Source organism: Scyliorhinus canicula, chromosome 18 (assembly GCF_902713615.1).
Source record: "Scyliorhinus canicula chromosome 18, sScyCan1.1, whole genome shotgun sequence".
Taxonomy (NCBI): Eukaryota; Metazoa; Chordata; class Chondrichthyes; order Carcharhiniformes; family Scyliorhinidae; genus Scyliorhinus; species Scyliorhinus canicula.
Window position 1 is genome coordinate 86,387,377 of NC_052163.1, and position 18,262 is coordinate 86,405,638.

At 45.7% G+C, this 18,262-nt stretch overlaps 1 protein-coding gene across 36 annotated transcripts in view; it reads right to left on the reverse strand.

The window, feature by feature from the left end:
- Nucleotides 1–3,406: 3,406 nt before the first annotated feature.
- LOC119952981 (receptor-type tyrosine-protein phosphatase S-like) overlaps nt 3,407–18,262 on the reverse strand; it is a 561,150-nt gene continuing 546,294 nt past the window's right edge. For 27 of the 36 annotated variants that reach the window (XM_038776678.1, XM_038776682.1, XM_038776677.1 and 24 more), the window contains 3 exons: nt 16,599–16,753; nt 11,852–11,987; nt 6,985–7,053 (listed from right to left, as the gene is read on the reverse strand). In XM_038776678.1, coding sequence (XP_038632606.1) covers nt 6,985–7,053; nt 11,852–11,987; nt 16,599–16,753 — 360 coding nt within the window. Of the gene's footprint in view, nt 7,054–11,851; nt 11,988–16,598; nt 16,754–18,262 lie in introns of all 36 variants that reach the window. The other 9 variants (XM_038776673.1, XM_038776700.1, XM_038776702.1 and 6 more) reach the window with 1 other exon arrangement.

An 18,262-nucleotide genomic window follows, 5' to 3' on the forward strand; every position in this document is an offset into this window, starting at 1 on the left:
GATGGGAATGCTGTGAGATAAACCGTGACCCTGACTGGGGTGAGGAGGTCAAGGCAGAAGAAGTCTAAGTTTTCCTCTTGGGCAGCTTCTGTCCCTAGCTCGTGTTCGTGGCCTGATAGAGATGTCACCATTGCTCCTCTGTTCAGACCTTGGATTAAAATTGCATATTTGCATCGAAACCTATTGTAACATGCCTTTAACCAAACTGGTCAAAAATAACCAGTTAATTATCTAATCCCATTTTTCTGTACTTAGCCCTGAGCCTTGGCATCGCAGGTGCACAACTAAATACTTAGTTGTTATGAGGAGCTCTGCCTCCATCACGCTTTCAGCAAGTGAGTTCCAAACTCCACTGTACTCTGGATGCAGGCTCTTTTACTACTGGAGTTGATAGAGGATCAACCACAAGCATGCTGAATGGCAGAACAGGCTTGAAGAGCCAAATGCCGACTCCTGCTCCTGTATTCTATGTTTCTATTTGAAAGCCACAGTTCACCTAAGAGCCAAACTCCCACTGTACTCTGGGTGAAAAGGTTTTTCCTCACATCCCCTCGAAACCTCTTGCTCTTCATCTTAAATAAATACAGTGAATGGTAGAACCCTCAAGAGTATTGACAGTCAGAGAGATCTAGGTGTACAGGTCCACAGGTCACTGAAAGGGGCAACACATGATTGCCTTCATTGGCCGCGCCTTGAGTATAAAAATTGGCAAGTCATATTGCAGCTGTATAGAACCTTAGTTAGGCCACACTTGGAGTATAGTGTTCAGTTCTGGTTGCCACACTACCAGAAGGATTGGAGGCTTTAGAGAGGGTGCAGAAGAGATTTACCAGGATGTTGTCTGGTGTGGAGGGCATTAGCTATGAGGAGAGGTTTAATAAACTCGGTTTGTTCTCACTGGAACGACGGAGGTTGAGGGGCGGCCTGATAGAGACCTACAAAATTATGAGGGGCATAGACAGAGTGGATAGTCAGAGACTTTTTCCCAGGGTAGAGGGGTCAATTACTAGGGTGCATAGGTTTAAGGTGTGAGGGGCAAAGTTCAGAGGAGATGTACGAGGCAAGTTTTTTTTTTTACACATAGTGTAGTGGGTGCCTGGAACTCGCTGCCGGAGGAGGTGGTGGAAGCAGGGACGATAGTGACGTTTAAGGGGCATCTTGACAAATACATGAATAGGGTGGGAATAGAGGGATACGGAACCCGGAAGTGTAGAAGATTTTAGTTTAGACGGGCAGCATGATCGGCGCAGGCTTGGAGGGGTGAAGGGCCTGTTCCTTAGCTGTACTTTCCTTTGTTCTTTAAATCCATGTCCCCTGGCCATTGATCCTTCCACCGAGGGGAAAAGTTTCTTCCTGTCTACTCTATGCCCCTCATAATTTTCTACACCCTAATTATGTCCCTCCTCAGTCTCCTCTGCTCCAAGGAAAACAACCCCAGTCTATCCAATCTCTCTTCATACCTAAAACTCTCCAGCCCAGTTAACATCCTGGTAAATTTCCTCTGCACCCTTTCCACTGCTATCACATCCCACCTATGATGTGGATTCCAGAACTCCACATAATACTCTAGCTGTGGACGAACCAACGTTTTTTACAGTTACAGAATAACCTCCCTGCTCTCAAACTCTGTGCCTCGGCTACTAAAGGCATGGATACCATATGCCTTCTTAACCACTTTATCCTCCTGCTTTACATGCACACCAAGATCCTACTGATCCTAGGTGATTCCCAGGGTATTGCTGTTCATCATGTATTGTCCTGCCCAATTGCATCACCTCACGTTTATCCGGATTGAATTTTATTTACCACCGATTAGCCCACCTATATCTTCCTGTAATCCAAGGCCATCCTCCTCACTATTTAGCAGCCCACCCCAATGTGACAGTAGATATAAAAGCATGTCACATATCGTTGAGTTATTACCAGGCTCAAGCTTTATTTTGTTTGCTCATGTAAATGGATAATATCTGCATGAGCAGATAGATGAAATGGGCTGGAGTGAGGTGTTGTGCAAATCTTCCTACTGGCAGCAGCTAATTCCCCCATTGTGGGAGAATGCAACATAGTTGACGAGGGTCTTGTATCAGACCTCCTGTACTACTAAACTTGTGCCCACCCCAGACGTGTTGTGCAAAGGCTGTGAAAATGGTTTAAAAGTGAATTGGAATGTCAGTAATGCAAGAAAAGGATTTTAAAAAGCGCACGTCACATGTGACTCAACTGGAAATAAGCAAACAGAGGCTTGTTGTAGAACTAGACACAGGAGATTGACATCTCAAAAGTGCCACGGTTTACTGGCATTGGCCAGATGGAACATAGTGACCTTTTCCAGTGCATTATAGTCTTACATTCCTGTCTAATTCCCAAATGGCCATTAAGAGTATTTTATGATTTCATAAAGAAAACTACTAGGTATGGAGCCTCAGTTTCCAAATTTGCACCATGCTCCCTGTGGATAGCCTGTATTATATTTATGTGCCCAACAGTAATAACTCATTATGCTGGAGGCCAGCTTCAGGTTTCAATGTGAACATGATGCGCTCTCCCAATTTTCCTCGATATTGATTGACATGAAAAACAATAAACACAAAACAGAATCTAATGTCACCCAATCACACAGCTGAAAGGGCAGGAGGACTGGTAAATCGGTTTAACATTTCTTTCAAGGATTGCACCACACCGGTCGTTGCTATGAGACAGCACTGAGAAAGTAAATCTTGAGAGGTTTGAGCCAATATTTAATATTGCTCTCCATCAAGAAGAAATATACAAGAAACTGCTTGTAATGTTCTACTCGCGACTCCAACCCTTCACTGCTCTCATTACAACTGAGTAATCGGAATTCTCCAAAGTAAGATCGATCTGACCGTCAGAAAGGCTCCAAGATAAACTGCGCATTGAAATTGTTTTCTTGTGCAATGGTATCACATTAAGTAAAGAGGATCTGGTATACTGCAACAGTGGCAACACTTCAAAAATACTTAATTAACTGTAAAGCACGTTGGGGTATCCGGAGGTCATGAAAGGTGCAATATAAATCCAAGCTCTCTTTTCCTGTGGTAAGGCAAATGAAAATGGAGGTTCCTTTTGAAGTCCTTCTATTTTGCGGTGTTCTCACCTACGTTAAGACCCATTCGAGTACAGGGAGTTAAAATAGTGAATCTTATGAGCTAAGCTCCATTGACTGGAAGCTTACGCAAGAAATGTCCACCATTTTCCGTTAGATTATCGCATGCTCCCTAATGCAGATTAAAATACCGTCTCAATAGATTCAACACGCCACAGGGCTAGGGAAAGAATAGGTGACATGGTGAGGTGTTATAACATATTGGACTATTGATTGATGGCCTTGTACGTATTTACACAAATATTGAGAGGACACCTTGAAGGTGTGACCCACAGCAACTTCTCCAGACAATCTTCCTTTAATACAAAGTCAACATATCTACATACACAGTGGTTTTTTTTATAACCAATTATATTTTCAGTTATAAGTAACAGTTGTTCAAAAGCAATAATCACTTGGCCCTCAAACAAATGACAGTTCCTTTTGTTTTTTTTTCCAACATCCCATTAATTTGGCTGTCATACTGGTTAAGTCTGGCAACTGCCACAAGTTATTGAGTAAATTCATCACAGACGTTGACAAGGAACACGTCGGAATAAACCCGGGGTAGCAATCCGGAGCCCCAGGCTAATTTCTGTTTATCCCAACACATCAGAGTTCCATTTTGGGGCAAAATAAAGAAGGAAAGCAATCCTGATAAATGAAGCACATCCTTAAAATGGTACAAACAAAGCTCTTTTAACATTCAGAATCCAATGATATATAGCCAGTCACAAACATTTCTACAGTGAAAAAATAGACCGTCTTTAAACATAATATGAACAAATAAATGTATTTTAAATGTTTTTTTGTTTCTTTTAATTCGACTGATAATTTTTTTTTGTTAAAAAAGGAACGAATACACAATTAAAAAAAAGATTATGCTTGTCGTATGTTACAAAACACAAAAGATTTTCGAGGAAACCGCTCACAAATTCAACCTTTTCTGCTTTGCCTCGATGTTTTCCTCACCTGATCGAGTCATCAAAGTTTAGTTTTTCTCCCCCCCTATTGTGGATGTTGTTTATGCATTTCTTTGAGGCTGTTCCACTCTATAATTATGGGCTTCCTACTTGTAGCCCCAAGGCCAAGTGGCAGAAGAGACCTTTTGCAATGCAATCCATTTTTAGACATTTTGTATTGAGGCTGGGTGGTGGGGTTGAGGTGCTGCGAAAGGGCCTTTTAGGCTTTTCGGTTAAGGGCCTCGATGTTTTGGTGGCCATTTTGATGGACAGAACAATGGCCAATGACTTTATTGAAACAGCACAGGTGCTCTTCACTACATGATAGATGATAACTTTGTAAAAAAAAATTAAAAGGCTTACCTTATAAAAAAGTAGGAACCATGGTGTGAACTGAAGTACATCCGGGATTTGCACTCAATCCTGACATTTATGCAAAGTGGGATTTAAGAAAATAATGCTCAAAATTAATTATCATACTCCAAAAGATACCCCTAGAATGGCTGTCGATTGTAATGTTCCCTCACACAGATCGAGAGAAATGAGGCAACAATCGCTCACTACCAACTACCATTGATCTTTGCCAATCAAGAAGGTAGGAAGCTAGGATTAAAGATCAAAATGTGGGACTGTTTGGCTAGTCAGTAAACCGCATGTCATAAGACAATATCAAACCCAATGGGAAAATATTTTATAACATTGGAAATTGAAACTGGTATGATGGAGCCTTAAAGAGAGTAAATTCTTGGTGCACTTTGCTCATTGCTCAATGTGTAATTTGTTACAAAACAGTTTGTGAATCACAAATTCCTGCTGCCGGTGATTATATTGCTCCCTGTAAGTGGCCATTTGATACCCCTGTTTTAATTGGGCTCATTTAATTTGGTTGCTTTCAGCGAATTAAAATCTTGCTATTTCAAAAACTTAAAATGTCCCTGCAGGACCTGACACCCAAAATTGCCCTCTTTTTGAAGAGGAGAAATTTCCACTGATGAATAAATGCAACGGCACATTTATAAAAAGATCCTTCTCTGTTTAACGTAATAATCACAGAAACCTGTCCTCTTGTCGGCCTTGATGCCGACATTACGAACCACTGGCAAAGCATCATAAAATATGTCTTGGATCATGGTTTGCAAAACCATGCCCTCAAAACAACACTTTGAAAGAGACCGATGAGGTTGGGGTAACCAAATAATGATTATAATGCCCCAATAACCAATTATAGCAGTTAAGGATGTGGATTGTTGGTAGGGTATAGCAGGGATGTTAATAAATAGGATGGCCTTTTCAAATGTGTCACAAAACAATTATATTTCTTTAATATAGGTATTATTCCGTAATAATAATACAGATCTTCATGCCGTTCCTTCTTCCCCACTTTTTCCAAATTAGTACAATTAACAAATTTATGATTAGACAGCGAGGTGAACAGGCGACACGATTATCTGAGGGGCTTTTGCACTTCACTGGTCTCTGGCGACATCCCAAGGAGAAAGAGACCAAGCCACGGACTCCCAAAACCCGAATCCCCAGCTTGAAGATCTCAATGAGAATAGGTTGGCTGTCCCAAGGGCTTTGTGACATTAAATCTCTTCAGCAGCCCTCAAGACCGGAGAACATAGGAAGGGCATAGTCATGTTTTGTCCGGCCATCACATACATAATTTTTATGTTATCTAAATAGGGTTTCTTCCTTGGCTATAACTCATCCCTCCCCCCTGCCCCTTTCCCTGCCCTCACCGTGTTCATTTAGATGCATGCAAAACTAGGTTTGCATTTAATGATCAAGAGATGATTTGGGCTTTCAGGCTGGAATGTGTAAATGCAGTATTTCCTTCAAATTTATTCTTTTCCTTCCTTGCATAATATTTTCGACTTATCTCCTTAAGTGTCGCCTATGTGCTCGATCCCTTGCTCAAAAGAGAACGCAACAGCCTTTAGACACTTAGGTCAAACAGGAGGAGTTGAGTGGTTGCAATGTTATTGACTTCCTCGTGCTCAGGTCATTGACCCAGCTGCAACTGTCAGCTCAGCATTGAGACGATAAATGTCCTCATGCCTTTTACTACTGCTACTGCCACCGGCTGAGGTGGTGATTTTTTATTCTGGCCTTGGATTTTCAATAGAAAAGGTCAATAATGTACCGACTCCCACCGCTCCCCCCCCCCCACCCCCCCTTAAAATGAGCCCATAGCCATCCAACATTGACAGCTGCAATACCTCAACTATGTGCAGTTCCTTCATGATCGCTGCATTAAAATAATGGTACAAACAGGAAACTATCATGGACAGACTTAAAGTAGGTTCACAATGGGATCTGGTGTAGGGAGAAGGCACAGATGCAGAACATGCATAGATGAAGCATGGCCCAGTGAGGACTGCCAAAGGATAGAAAAATAATCCGTGACCTTTAATGACCACATGGCAGCCAAAACTAGTTGGAAAGGACACCTGCAGTAAATGTGATTTTGTGAGCGATTCCCTTCAATGCTGTTCCATAGCTTTAATTAGTAAAAGGGATTGTAAGCAAGCAGAACTCTAATGGTGTAACCAAAGACAGGATCCCATCTTTTCATGTTTTCCCTTCATCCACTTTCTGATTGACTTTTTGCTCGTCTATCCTTAATATTTCATCAGACAGTCCACACAGGAGGAAATCCAGATCCATTTCACCACAGTTGAACACTTGAGGTAAGTAGGACTTGTCCAATTATTAAAATGATCCCTCCACCCTTCAACAGACCAGTGTCCTTCTTCTCTTCTGGGTTACAACATTGAGTTCCCTTAGGGTCCATCCGAAATATCGTCCCCCTGGCGGTGGTTAGAATTAAAGTACTTTTCAAGCACGCTATATGGCTCAGAAGAGGCTCTGTGTCCATTGTGGCCTGTTAAGAGTTTGGTGATCAATGGCTTTTTACGTTGCATAATGATCAAAACTCCCAAGATACTCCAATGCTGCTTGATAGCAGAACTGATATTCATCCTGAAAACACAGAAACAGGAGCTTCATCAATGAGAAAAATATTTTACACCCATTCTGAAGACCAAAATACTTACCGGGAATGGAGAAACAATTCATAGTCATGTAACATTTTTCATATCCTCAAGATGTCCACAGCCAGTGAATTTTTTTACTGAATGGAAACATAGCGACAAATTTCCATACAGTAAGATCCAACATAACTAATTAAATGAGTGATCAGATAATCTGTTTTGGGGGTAACTATTGACAGAAACCAAGAAATATCCTGCCACAAGGATCTGGCTGAGAGGTCAGACTCACTGAAACAAAATACACACTCCGTGGCTGTCACTTGCTTCCAAAATACTGGAAGCAGCTCAACTCACCAGTGTAGTAGGGACTGAGTGCATTCTTCTGTGTGTGACGCTGAACTAAACTTCTTTTACAAAATGTTTGTTGATTCATAATGTGGACAAGTGCTTGAGCTACTGTCCATACGGAGAAAAATTTTGTCTATGGGCATGAACACGGACATACCCTGCAACAATACCCTCCACAGAAATCCACAGCTCACAGCACATTGCAGCTGATTGCTAACACTGCAAACAAAAGCGCAGAATCGGTCAGAGAGTAAAACGTGTGAGTCAGGAAGAATGCATTTACATTCCAATTTACCACTATACAATTATCACTGTAATATTATCGGGTAAACCTGGAGCCAAGGCCTGTCCTGACTCCAGATTAAGACTGCATTTACACTACATCTAGCTACTGCTGCAATTTAAATACAATCCATTTGCCGATGATACAAAGAATGGTAGGGCAGGTGAAGAGGTTACAAAGGAACGGAATTTTATGGAGTTAGGATGATTCCGGAACAATTAAAAATGGAAGGCAGGAACTGATTCCCAGATTCCTGCCCCAATTTTCATGGGCAGTCAGCCCACACCCTGCGCTCTTGACCTGACCGGCTCCATTGTGGGGGTAGACATCTCCGAGGCCCCTGCAATTTTCATGGAGTTGGGCCAACTTCACCAAGACTCATTGTTTACTGCCACTCAGAGGAGTTGTGAACCATGATCTGGATTTCAGAACCTTTTGAAAGGTAACTTCAAAAGGTCTTAAGCATGCAACTCAACTACTCCCCATATCCCCTCATAACTTCCATGCTACCTCAATGTCATTTGAATTTCCACCTCTCTTCATTATGCATGCTTAGCTAGGAGCCCAGAGCAACAAAAGGACAAGTTGAGAATTGATTCTGATTTGCCAAGTTGTGAATTGTTGACTTTGCTTGATTGACATCTTTAAGTAGTTATAATAAGTTGCTCATTCTCTTTTGTGATCTATTTTGTCAATGGGCGCAATTCAGCTAACTGGGAACAAAGTCCTATAGCGAGCACGTTTAGCGGCATGATTCCCGGGGCTTGCAGCACCGAGAAACACATGGCCACACAACGCGACTTACATTGTAAAAAAGACCTGTGGGAAATGCACGGCCAAGGACCCACGTAGCCCCATTTTGCTCACTGAGGAGTTCCGCTTGCCGAACACCCCAGTGCAGCGCCAGATTGGGATGCCAGTTTTAAATGGTGTACCTATCTCCGAGGCCCCCTGAAGAGACCCCGACCCCCACACAGCCCGAACGCACTATGGGACATCCCCCCCAATACCCTCGCAGCACACCCCTGACCCGATCATGCACACATAAAACGGAGCATTGCGGGTGGGCTGGCTGATGACGTGCCAATGGCATTGAAAAGACACACATCCGGTTTGGAGGTGGTGAAGCATGTCGGATCTGCGTCAAACCAGCTCCAGCCCCCGACCCGATCATGCGCGCAGAAAACGGAGCATTGCGGGTGGGCTGGCCGATGACGTGCCAATGGCATTGAAACGACACGCATCCAGTTTGGAGGGGGCGAAGCATGGCGGACCAGCGTCAAACCAGCTCCGGCCCTGATTCCGGCGTCGGAATCCATTCTCCGCCCGATCGCCGATCACGCTTTTGGCGTCGGGCGATGGAGAATCCAGCCCAGGGTGTTTGGCTGCAGGGGACATGGTTTTAAAAAGGAATTTGTTTTGTGTCTAAGGAACAGCAGGTGAAATTGACCAGAGGAATGTGGATTGACTGGGGAAATCCCTGGGGAGTTAGTGTGCTTTTGTTTTACAGCTTGGGTGGAAGAGGTCATTGCTGGGTGCAGCCCAGGAATTCAGAAAGGCAGTGAGAGAGATAGGAGCTGAATTCTGATCCCTGAGTCAGGAAATTCTGTTCCAGTAGGATAGTTTAAAAGAACGAGTAATAATATTTCAAAAGCAGAGCAGCCTTCTAAGGAAGAGGCTGAAACAATCCAGTTGAAGCAGCTATTTGAAGGCATTCACCCAGAATCTGCACAAGGGCCCAAATCTGCTCTGCAATGCAAGTATTACTCTCTGCCCTCCTGATTTTCAAGCTGGATTGACAGCTGTACGTTCCTTGTCTTGTTTAATTGGAAATTGAGCAGTCGAGTTAAATGGTAATCGTAAGCTATTCTTTTTGAATGTTAAGTTAAAAGTTTAATATTGTATTAAGAATAAAGTTTTGCTTTAGAAATACCAAAGCCCTATCTTTCCATGCAATCCCTCATGGACTGAATCATTCTTTCTGCACAGTATTAAAATACACGAATATATTTGATCCAGTTTCCTAGCCACTGTTGGGGTCTGGTCTGGGATCATAATAGGAGGTGATCTTCTGGAACATAAAAGATTCTGAAGGGGCTTGACTGGATAAATGCTGGAAGAACATTTCCTCTTGTGAGGGAATCTAGAATTTAGGGGCACATTTTAAAATAAGGGGTCTCCCACTTAAGAAGGAGACCAGGAGAAATTTCCTCTCTTTGCAAGTCATCAGTCTTTGGAGTAATCTTTCACAGAGGGCAGTAGAGAATTGGTCATTGATTATATTCATAGCTGAGTTCGACAGATTTTGGATCAACAAGGTACTGAAGTGTTCCGGGGGTGAGGCAGGAAAGTGGAGTTAAGGCCACAATCGGTTCAGGCTATGATCTTATTAAATGGCAGATCAGAGTCGATGGGCCGAATGGGCTACTCCTGCCTCCCCCTTTATTAAAACTGTCTTGTGACCCAAGATAATCAGTCCATAGATGCCAGAGCCTCTTCGTTCTAATCCGATCGAGATAGCCTTGGGGTAAAGGGCAGGCTGTTACTCCTGCATGACATTGGTGTCCATTTTTAAGAGGCTTACTTTACAGACCATCACCTTTATGAAAAATGAAAATTGCTTATTGTCACGAGTAGGCTTCAATGAAGGTACTGTGAAAAGCCCCTAGTCGCCACATTCCGGTGGCTGTCCGGGGAGGCTGGTACGGGAATCGAACCATGCTGCTGGCCTGCTTGGTCTGTTTTAAAAGCCAGCGATTTATCCCAGTGAGCTAAACCAGTCCCTGGCTACTTCATAGCCAGGACGCCCAGCATGACAGGCCCTTCCCTAGTGATCACCATGAGGTAATAAATGGACCACTGGAGACGCATACCAGAAAATCCATAGTGCAGCATCGTTAAAAAGCCCATTCATTATTAAAACACACTATTTGGCAACACTGATTTTTACAATTCCTCGGGTGATTTCTCATGAATAATTTTGTTTACACAAATAAACAGCTCCTCCTGGAAGGCAATGGTGCCCAAGAATCCCACGCTTATTGGGAAAAATGCAGAAGCTTCAACATCTTTACAATTAACTACAGTTTACGCCACTTAATTCAAAGTTACTTAATTCAAGCTATCTGATAATTGATTTTTTAAGCAATTTCCACTTTGCTGTGTTATTTATCTTGCATAATACAAATTATTGGATAATTAATTTTTTATTGCTACCGTTGAATTGTCAGGCATGGATTTATCTAGTTTGCTTAGCCAGCTCATCAGATAGATAAACTGCCAGCCTAAAACCAGAGGCTGATTGTGAGATGTGCATCAGAGTTGGGTATTTAATTTTTCAACAGGCAACTAGACCCTGATTTCCAGGGGAACATAGTATCACAGAATTGTTACAACGCAGGAAGAGGCCATTCGACCCATCATGTCTGCACCCAGAGGACCACAGACTGCAGTCCTCTTTGAGCGCTGACTGGTGGTGATTTAACCTGAGGGTCACCGCACCTCAGGCGAGGGGCAAGGTTGAGAAGGTTGAATAACCTCAGCCGTTACGGGAATTAAACCCGCTGTTGAAATCGCTCCGCATCGCGAACCAGCCACCCAGCCAACTGAGCTAATCATCCCCCTAGTAATCATCTAATGCCTTCTTGAATGCCTCGATTGAACTTGCTTCCTCCGCCATACACAGGCAGTGCATTCCAGACCTGAACCATTCATGGTTTGAAAACATTTCCTGTAACAACGATCAACGCCTAATCAGGCAAAGGGCATTGTCAGTTCACTGTGACCTGTTTAACTCGACTTATAAGATTTATCAGTTGAATTCCCACTTTGATCCAGATTCCCAAATATACTCACTCTGTCTGTGCCTCACTCAGGATGAAGTCTTCCTCAGAGATTGTTATGCACCTGAAAAAGTCCCTTTCTTATATAGAACAGAGAAGAGTCTCTCCCTGGCTTAGCTTCCTGCTACAGTAATCAACACCTATTCAGGAAAAGGGCCTTCAGGTGATTGACAGTTAACTGTCACTCAATCAGTACAACTGAAAAGCAAAGAAGTTAATTCAAACTTGTATAGAACCTTGCTTGGACCATATTTAATTCTGTGCAGAGTTCTGGTCTCCATGTTACACAAAGGATACAGAGGCACTGTCCTTACCTCTGTCTGTACCATGGCTGGCCGTTGTGTCCGGAGCATCTTGACAGTCTGGAAGATGTCCACAACACCTTCATACCTCATTCTTTCCAAGACGATACTGAGTGTAATGAAAACCCCAGTCCTCCCGACTCCAGCACTAAGAAAATAGAGGAGTTCACATTAGACTGTACAAATCGGAGATTACTCCTTTTAAAAAATATATTTTTGTTGAGAAAATTTTCCATTATCATAGTCATAGAATTTACAGTGCAGAAGGAGGCCATTCGGCCCATCGAGTCTGCACCGGCTCTTGGAAAGAGCGCCCTCCCCAAGGTCAACACCTCCACCCTATCCCCATAACCCAGTAACCCCACCCAACACGAAGGGCAATTTTGGACACTAAGGGCAATTTATCATGGCCAATCCACCTAACCTGCACATCTTTGGACTGTGGGAGGAAACCGGAGCACCCGGAGGAAACCCACGCACACACGGGGAGGATGTGCAGACTCCGCACAGACAGTGACCCAAGCCGGAATCGAACCTGGGACCCTGGAGCTGTGAAGCAATTGTGCTCACCACAATGCTACCATGCATTGTGGATAGCCCAATTTAAAAAAGTTAAACCACAACACATAACAAATATAACTCCAAACTTAACCACCCTCCCAACTCCACCTCCCCAAAATGAAAATGAAGCTTAACCCAAACCCCCCCACAAACAACTAACAGTGACCAGCTCCTTGGAATGGGAAATGAATGGCTGCCATCTCGAGTAGAACCCGTCTACCTGTCCCCTCAAGGTATACTTGACCGTCTCCAAGTACAAAAACTGCATTAGGTCACTCAGCCAGGCCGAGATACTGGGTGGAAAAGGAGACCTCCACCCCAAGCAGAATTTGCCTCCAGGCTATAAACGAGGCGAAGGCAAGATCATCGGCCTTCTCCCCAGTCTGCAGCACCAGTGTGTTTGAGAGCCCGAAGGTAGCACCCAGCAGACATGGCTCCAGCTCAGTTCCAAGAACCCCTGATATAGTGCTGAAGGAGGAGATCCAGAAACGAATACGTTTAGGACATAACCAGAACGTGCGCTTTGGTTCACCGGCCCCTCGAGAATTACACATGCAGCTATCCTCCACCCCCGAGCCCAAAGAAGAACCCATTCATTTACACCCTGGTCAAGTGTGCCTTTACACTACCTTATCATTGAATCTCTACAGTGCAGAAGGCGGCCATTTGGCCCATCGAGTCTACACCGACTCTCTGAAAGACTAACGTACCGTGGCCCAAGCCCCACATTATCCCCGTACCTCCACCTAGGCCTAATTTAGCATAGCCAATACACGTAACCTGCACATCTTTTGACTGCGGGAGGAAACCGGAGCACCCTGGGGAAACACATGCAGTCACGGGGAGAATGTGCAAACTCCACACAGTCACCGGAGGTCGGAAACAAACCCTGGTCCCTGGCCCTGTGAGGCAGCAGTGCCACTGTGCCACCATGCCGTCCTTGAACTGAATCAAGCTGAGCCTAGCACATGGGGAGGTGGAGTTGACCCTGTGGAGAGCCTCACACCACACACCCCTGATCAAAGACTGGGCCCAGCCCTCCCTCCTATTTCCTCTTCGCCTCATCCAATGGAGCCTGCTTCATCACCAAGATTAGGCCATAAATGTCTGTATCTTCCCCTTCCCCATTTCAGTCAGCGAAAGTACCCTATCCAAATGAGAGGGCGAGGGAATGGAAGGAATCACTTGGGCAAGAAGTCATGGACCTGTAAATATCTAAATACGTAGGTCTTCGGGAGTCGGAATTTATCCAACAGTTCCTCAAAGCCGGCAAACTTCCCCTCTATAAATATGTCCCCAAACCTCTCCAGCCCCTCCCTCTCCATGGTCCGAATGACAAGTCCAAACCCACCAGCACAAAGAGACGATTCCTGTAGATTGAGACTAACATTGACATGGAGCCCAGCTTAAAAGGTTGCCTGAACTGTCTCCAATTCCTCAAACTCTACCGGACTCAAGTAAATCTTGCAGAGGAAAATTGAAGTGGGGCAGTGGCAACGGCCCTCAAGCTAGTACCCTCTGTCCTTGGCGGCAGTTCAGCAACTTATTAAGCTGGGCTCCATGACGATGTTAGTCTCAATCTACAGGAATCATTTCTTTGTCTCTGTAAGAGCTTGCGTCCAACCACCTCCATATGGAATCAGAATCCTTAAGCCATCCCCATATTTTTTCACTGTTCGCAGCCCAATAATAAAATAACAAATTAGGTAGCACTCGGCCCCCTGACTGCCTCCGCCTCTGTAGAATCCGTGGGTCTTGTCCGCCCAAATAAAGGAAGATATAATTTTATTAACCTTCACAAAGAAAGACTTGGGAAGAAAAATGGGGAGACACTGAAACAAAAATAGAAACCCTGGGAGGATATTCATTTTTACTGACTGAACCCTGCCTGCCAAGGACAGAGGGAAGGTATCCCACTTCAAGTCAGACTTAACCCCATTCATCAGACTAACAAAATTATGGACTGGAAGACACTGAATGGGAGGATGGTAGCCTCACATCCTTTTAAAAGTACCTGGATGACCACTTGGCACATCTTAACATTTGAGGTTATGGGCCAAGTGCTGATCTTTTTTTTAAATGTATTTTATTACAGACATGTATCAAATCAGGTTACAGCAAATAAACACCCCGGGAAACATACTTCCCAACAATCAACAGTACAGTCTGTACAGATTTTTCTCCATTTTCACCCCCCCCCCCCCCCCCACTTGCAATGAACTGCTTTTCAAACTCAGGTCACAAATATCCCCCACCTTTTCTCAAACCCCCTTGCAGGGCCCCTTAACTCATACTTAAACTTTTCTAAGCGCAGGAAGTTGTACAGGTCACCCAACCAAGCTGTTACCCCCGGTGGCGATGCCAGCCGCCACTCCAGTAAAATTCAGCGCTGTGCAATCAGAGAGGCGAAGGCCACGACATCGGCCTTCCTCCTCTCCATGAGCTCCGGCTTCTCTGAAACCCAAATATCGCCACCAAAGGGTCCGGGTCCACTCCCTCCTCCACTATCCTGGCAAAGACCTCGAACACTCCCGCCCAGAATCTCCCCAATTTTTCGCAACCCCAAAACATGTGCGAGTGATTCGCTAGCCCCCGCCCATACCTCTCACACTCATCTGCTACCCCTTGAAAGAACCTACTCATTCTTGCCCGAGTCATATGCACCCCGTGCACCACCTTAAACTGTATCAGGATCATCCTTGCACAAGAGGAGGTCCCGTTTACCTTACGCAGTGACTCGCTCCATACTCCCTAATTGATCACCCCTTCCAATTCCGCTTCCCATTTCTCCTTGATCTTCACCACCCACTCGCCTCCCTGCTCCCCCAGCCACATATCCCCAATTCCTTCCTCCCCTTCCTCTTCTGGCAGCAGCAGTCGCTTCAACAGGGTGTATCCCGACAACCTAGGGAACCCCCTCCAGACCTTTCGTGCAAAGTCCCTAACCAGCAGATACCTGGAGCTGGATTCTCCCACCCCCCGCCGGGTCGGAAAATCGGCGGGGGGGGGGGGGGGGGGGGGGCAACGGGAATCCCGCCCCCGCCGTCTCCCGAAGTCTCCGGCACCAGAGATTCGGTGGGGGCGGGAATCGCGCCGCGCTTGTCAGCGAGCACCGCCCCCGGCGATTCTCCGGCCCGCGATAGGCCGAAGTCCCGCTGCTGTAATGCCGGTCCCGCCGGCGTGAATCAAACACCTCCCTTACCGGCGGGATTGGCGGCGCAGGCGGGGTCCGGGGTCCTGGGGCTATCTGGCCCCAGGAGGTGCCCCCAAGGTGGCCTGGCCCGCGATCGGGGCCCACCTGTGTCGTGGGGGGACTCTTTTCCCGCGTTGGCCATAGCCTTCACGATGGCTGACGCGGAAGTGACCCCCTTCCCTGCGCATGCACGGGGATGACGTCAGCAGCCGCTGACGCTCCGGCGCATGCGTGGACTTCTGCCGGCCGGCGAAGTCCCTTCGGCCCCGGCTGGTGTGGCACCAAAAGCCTTTCCGCCGGCCGGCGGGGCTCCAACCACTCCGGCGCGGGCCTAGTCCCTCAAGGTTAGGGCTTGGCCCCTAAAGGTGTGGAGAAATCCGCACCTTTGGGGCGGCCCGATGCCGGAGTGGTTCACGCCACTCCATCCCGCCGGGACCCCCCGCCCCACCGGGTAGGGGAGAATCCAGCCCCTGAACTCACTACCCCTCGGCAGCTCTACCCTCTCCCTTAGCTACTCCAGAATGGTGAACCCTTCCTCCAAATACAGATCCCTCACCTTGACCAGCCCCACTTCCCTCCATCTCCTGTATACACTATCCATCCTCCCCGGCTCAAACCCATGATTCTAGCACAGCGGCATTAGCATTGATATCCCTTCCACCCTAAAATGCCTCCTCAACTTATTCCATATCTTCATCGTGGATTGCACCACTGGGCTCCCTGAATACCTACTCGGAGCCATTGGCAACGCTGCCGTCACCATAGCCCTCAAACTAGACCACTTACAAGATTTCTCCTCCATCCTAACCCACTCTTCTACCCCTTCTCCTTCCCACCATCGCCCCACCTTGTCTACATTCACCGCCCAATAATAATGAAGCAAGTTCGGCAACACCAACCTCACCTGCTGGTTGACAGTATTCCAGTGACACCTCAAATTTCAAAAGCCTTTATTTAGGCTGTTTGAGGGATACTGCTCCTCCAGGCACAGCATCCAGCACTTACCTGCAATGAACTGAGATGGGTCCATCTTGGCCAAACTGCTCCTTAGTTTTATGCACTTGTCCTATAAAGTCAATGAAACCTTCTCCGGATTTTGGCACTCCTTGCTCTGGCCAGTCTGTAAACTGGAACTGCCGGACAGTCCGTGACTGGCCATCCTGTGGAAGAAGAAGAATAGTTTTAGGCACTGGGTAGTGGGCATAGCATCTCGGTTCATAAACTATCATAACAAAGAAAGCACTGAGCTGAGCAACCTTCCCGACAATGGAACAGTTTATCGGCAGGCCACTTCTTTTGAAACTTTCTGCCAGGCCCCATTTTTAGATTTGAATAAACAAGATTTGCAGGAGACATGACCCTCGGGGGGTGGGATCTTCTGTCCTCCTCACCCTGCAACGTGTTTTGTGGCGGTCTGTTAGTGCCGTCGGCAGGACTCGAAAATCATGCCCTAGCATCCTCTTGACACAACTGAGTTTGGTCTTTATGTGTTGAGAGATGTACAAGGTACAATTTGAGCCTGAATTGTTGTGATGAATGTCTTTTCCATTTGTTAGAATCCTTGAAACGTGGAGTTTTGGCCGGATCCCCATGGAAATGGGGCCTAGAGCAAGATTACCCCCAGTTGAACACGGAATTGGAAGTAATGCGATGTTATTGGGTTAAAAGATCACACAGCAAGCCTCTAGTAGTGCTCTGAGAAGTGTCAGCCTGGATTAGATGCCTCCAGTGAAGTTTAAACCTATGGCCTTTTGACATAGAGGCAGCAATGTTACTGCTGAACCAAGGCTGACACAATCCACTCAAATCCAATCATTCTGATCATTCCCTGTAGCTTTTAACACATTTCTTCAAGTATTATTATTATTGTCACAAGTAGGCTGACATTATGCCAATCTTTCTTAAATATCACGATTGATTCAGCTTCGCCAGCTTCTTGCGACAAAAGTGTTCTGTATCCCAATAGGGCGGTAAGATAGCACAGTGGTTAGCACTGTTGCTTCACCGCCCCAGGGTTCCAGGTTCGATTCCTGGCTTCGGTCACTGTCTGTGCGGAGTCTGCACATTCTCCCGGTGTCTGCGTGGATTTCCTCCGGGGACTCCAGTTTCCTCCCACAAGTCCCAAAAGACGTGCTGTTAGGGGAATTGGACATTCTGAATTCTCCCTCTGTGTTCCCGAACAGGCGCCGGAATGTGGCGACTCGAGGCTTTTCACAGTAACTTCATTGTATTGTTAATGTAAGCCTACTTGTGACAATAAAGATTATAATAAACCCTCATGTGAAAAGTTCCTTCTAACCCTCTGATTGCACTTCCATGAGGAATATAAATTTGGTTTGTCCTTTTTCCCTTCTCACATGCACTGCTTTTAGCACACACGTAATTGAGCGTACCACTAGGCCAATCACAGGTTTCCCATTGTAATAGTTTACATCTTGCATTTCTACCTTTCTAAACAGCCAGCTTTGCTCATGGGGAAGGAGAGAGAATAATTGAATCTGCTTGATAGGAAGTTGCAGCAAAGCTTGTGAAATGTTGTCACCCAATTCAACGAGTACATCACGGAAACTAATCATTCCTGTGACACTTTCCCTTTGACAACTGGGGCGGCCCTTGAGCAGTAAAAAAAAAAAATCATGTGTTCTGGTTCATTGCTTTTTGATGGAGTA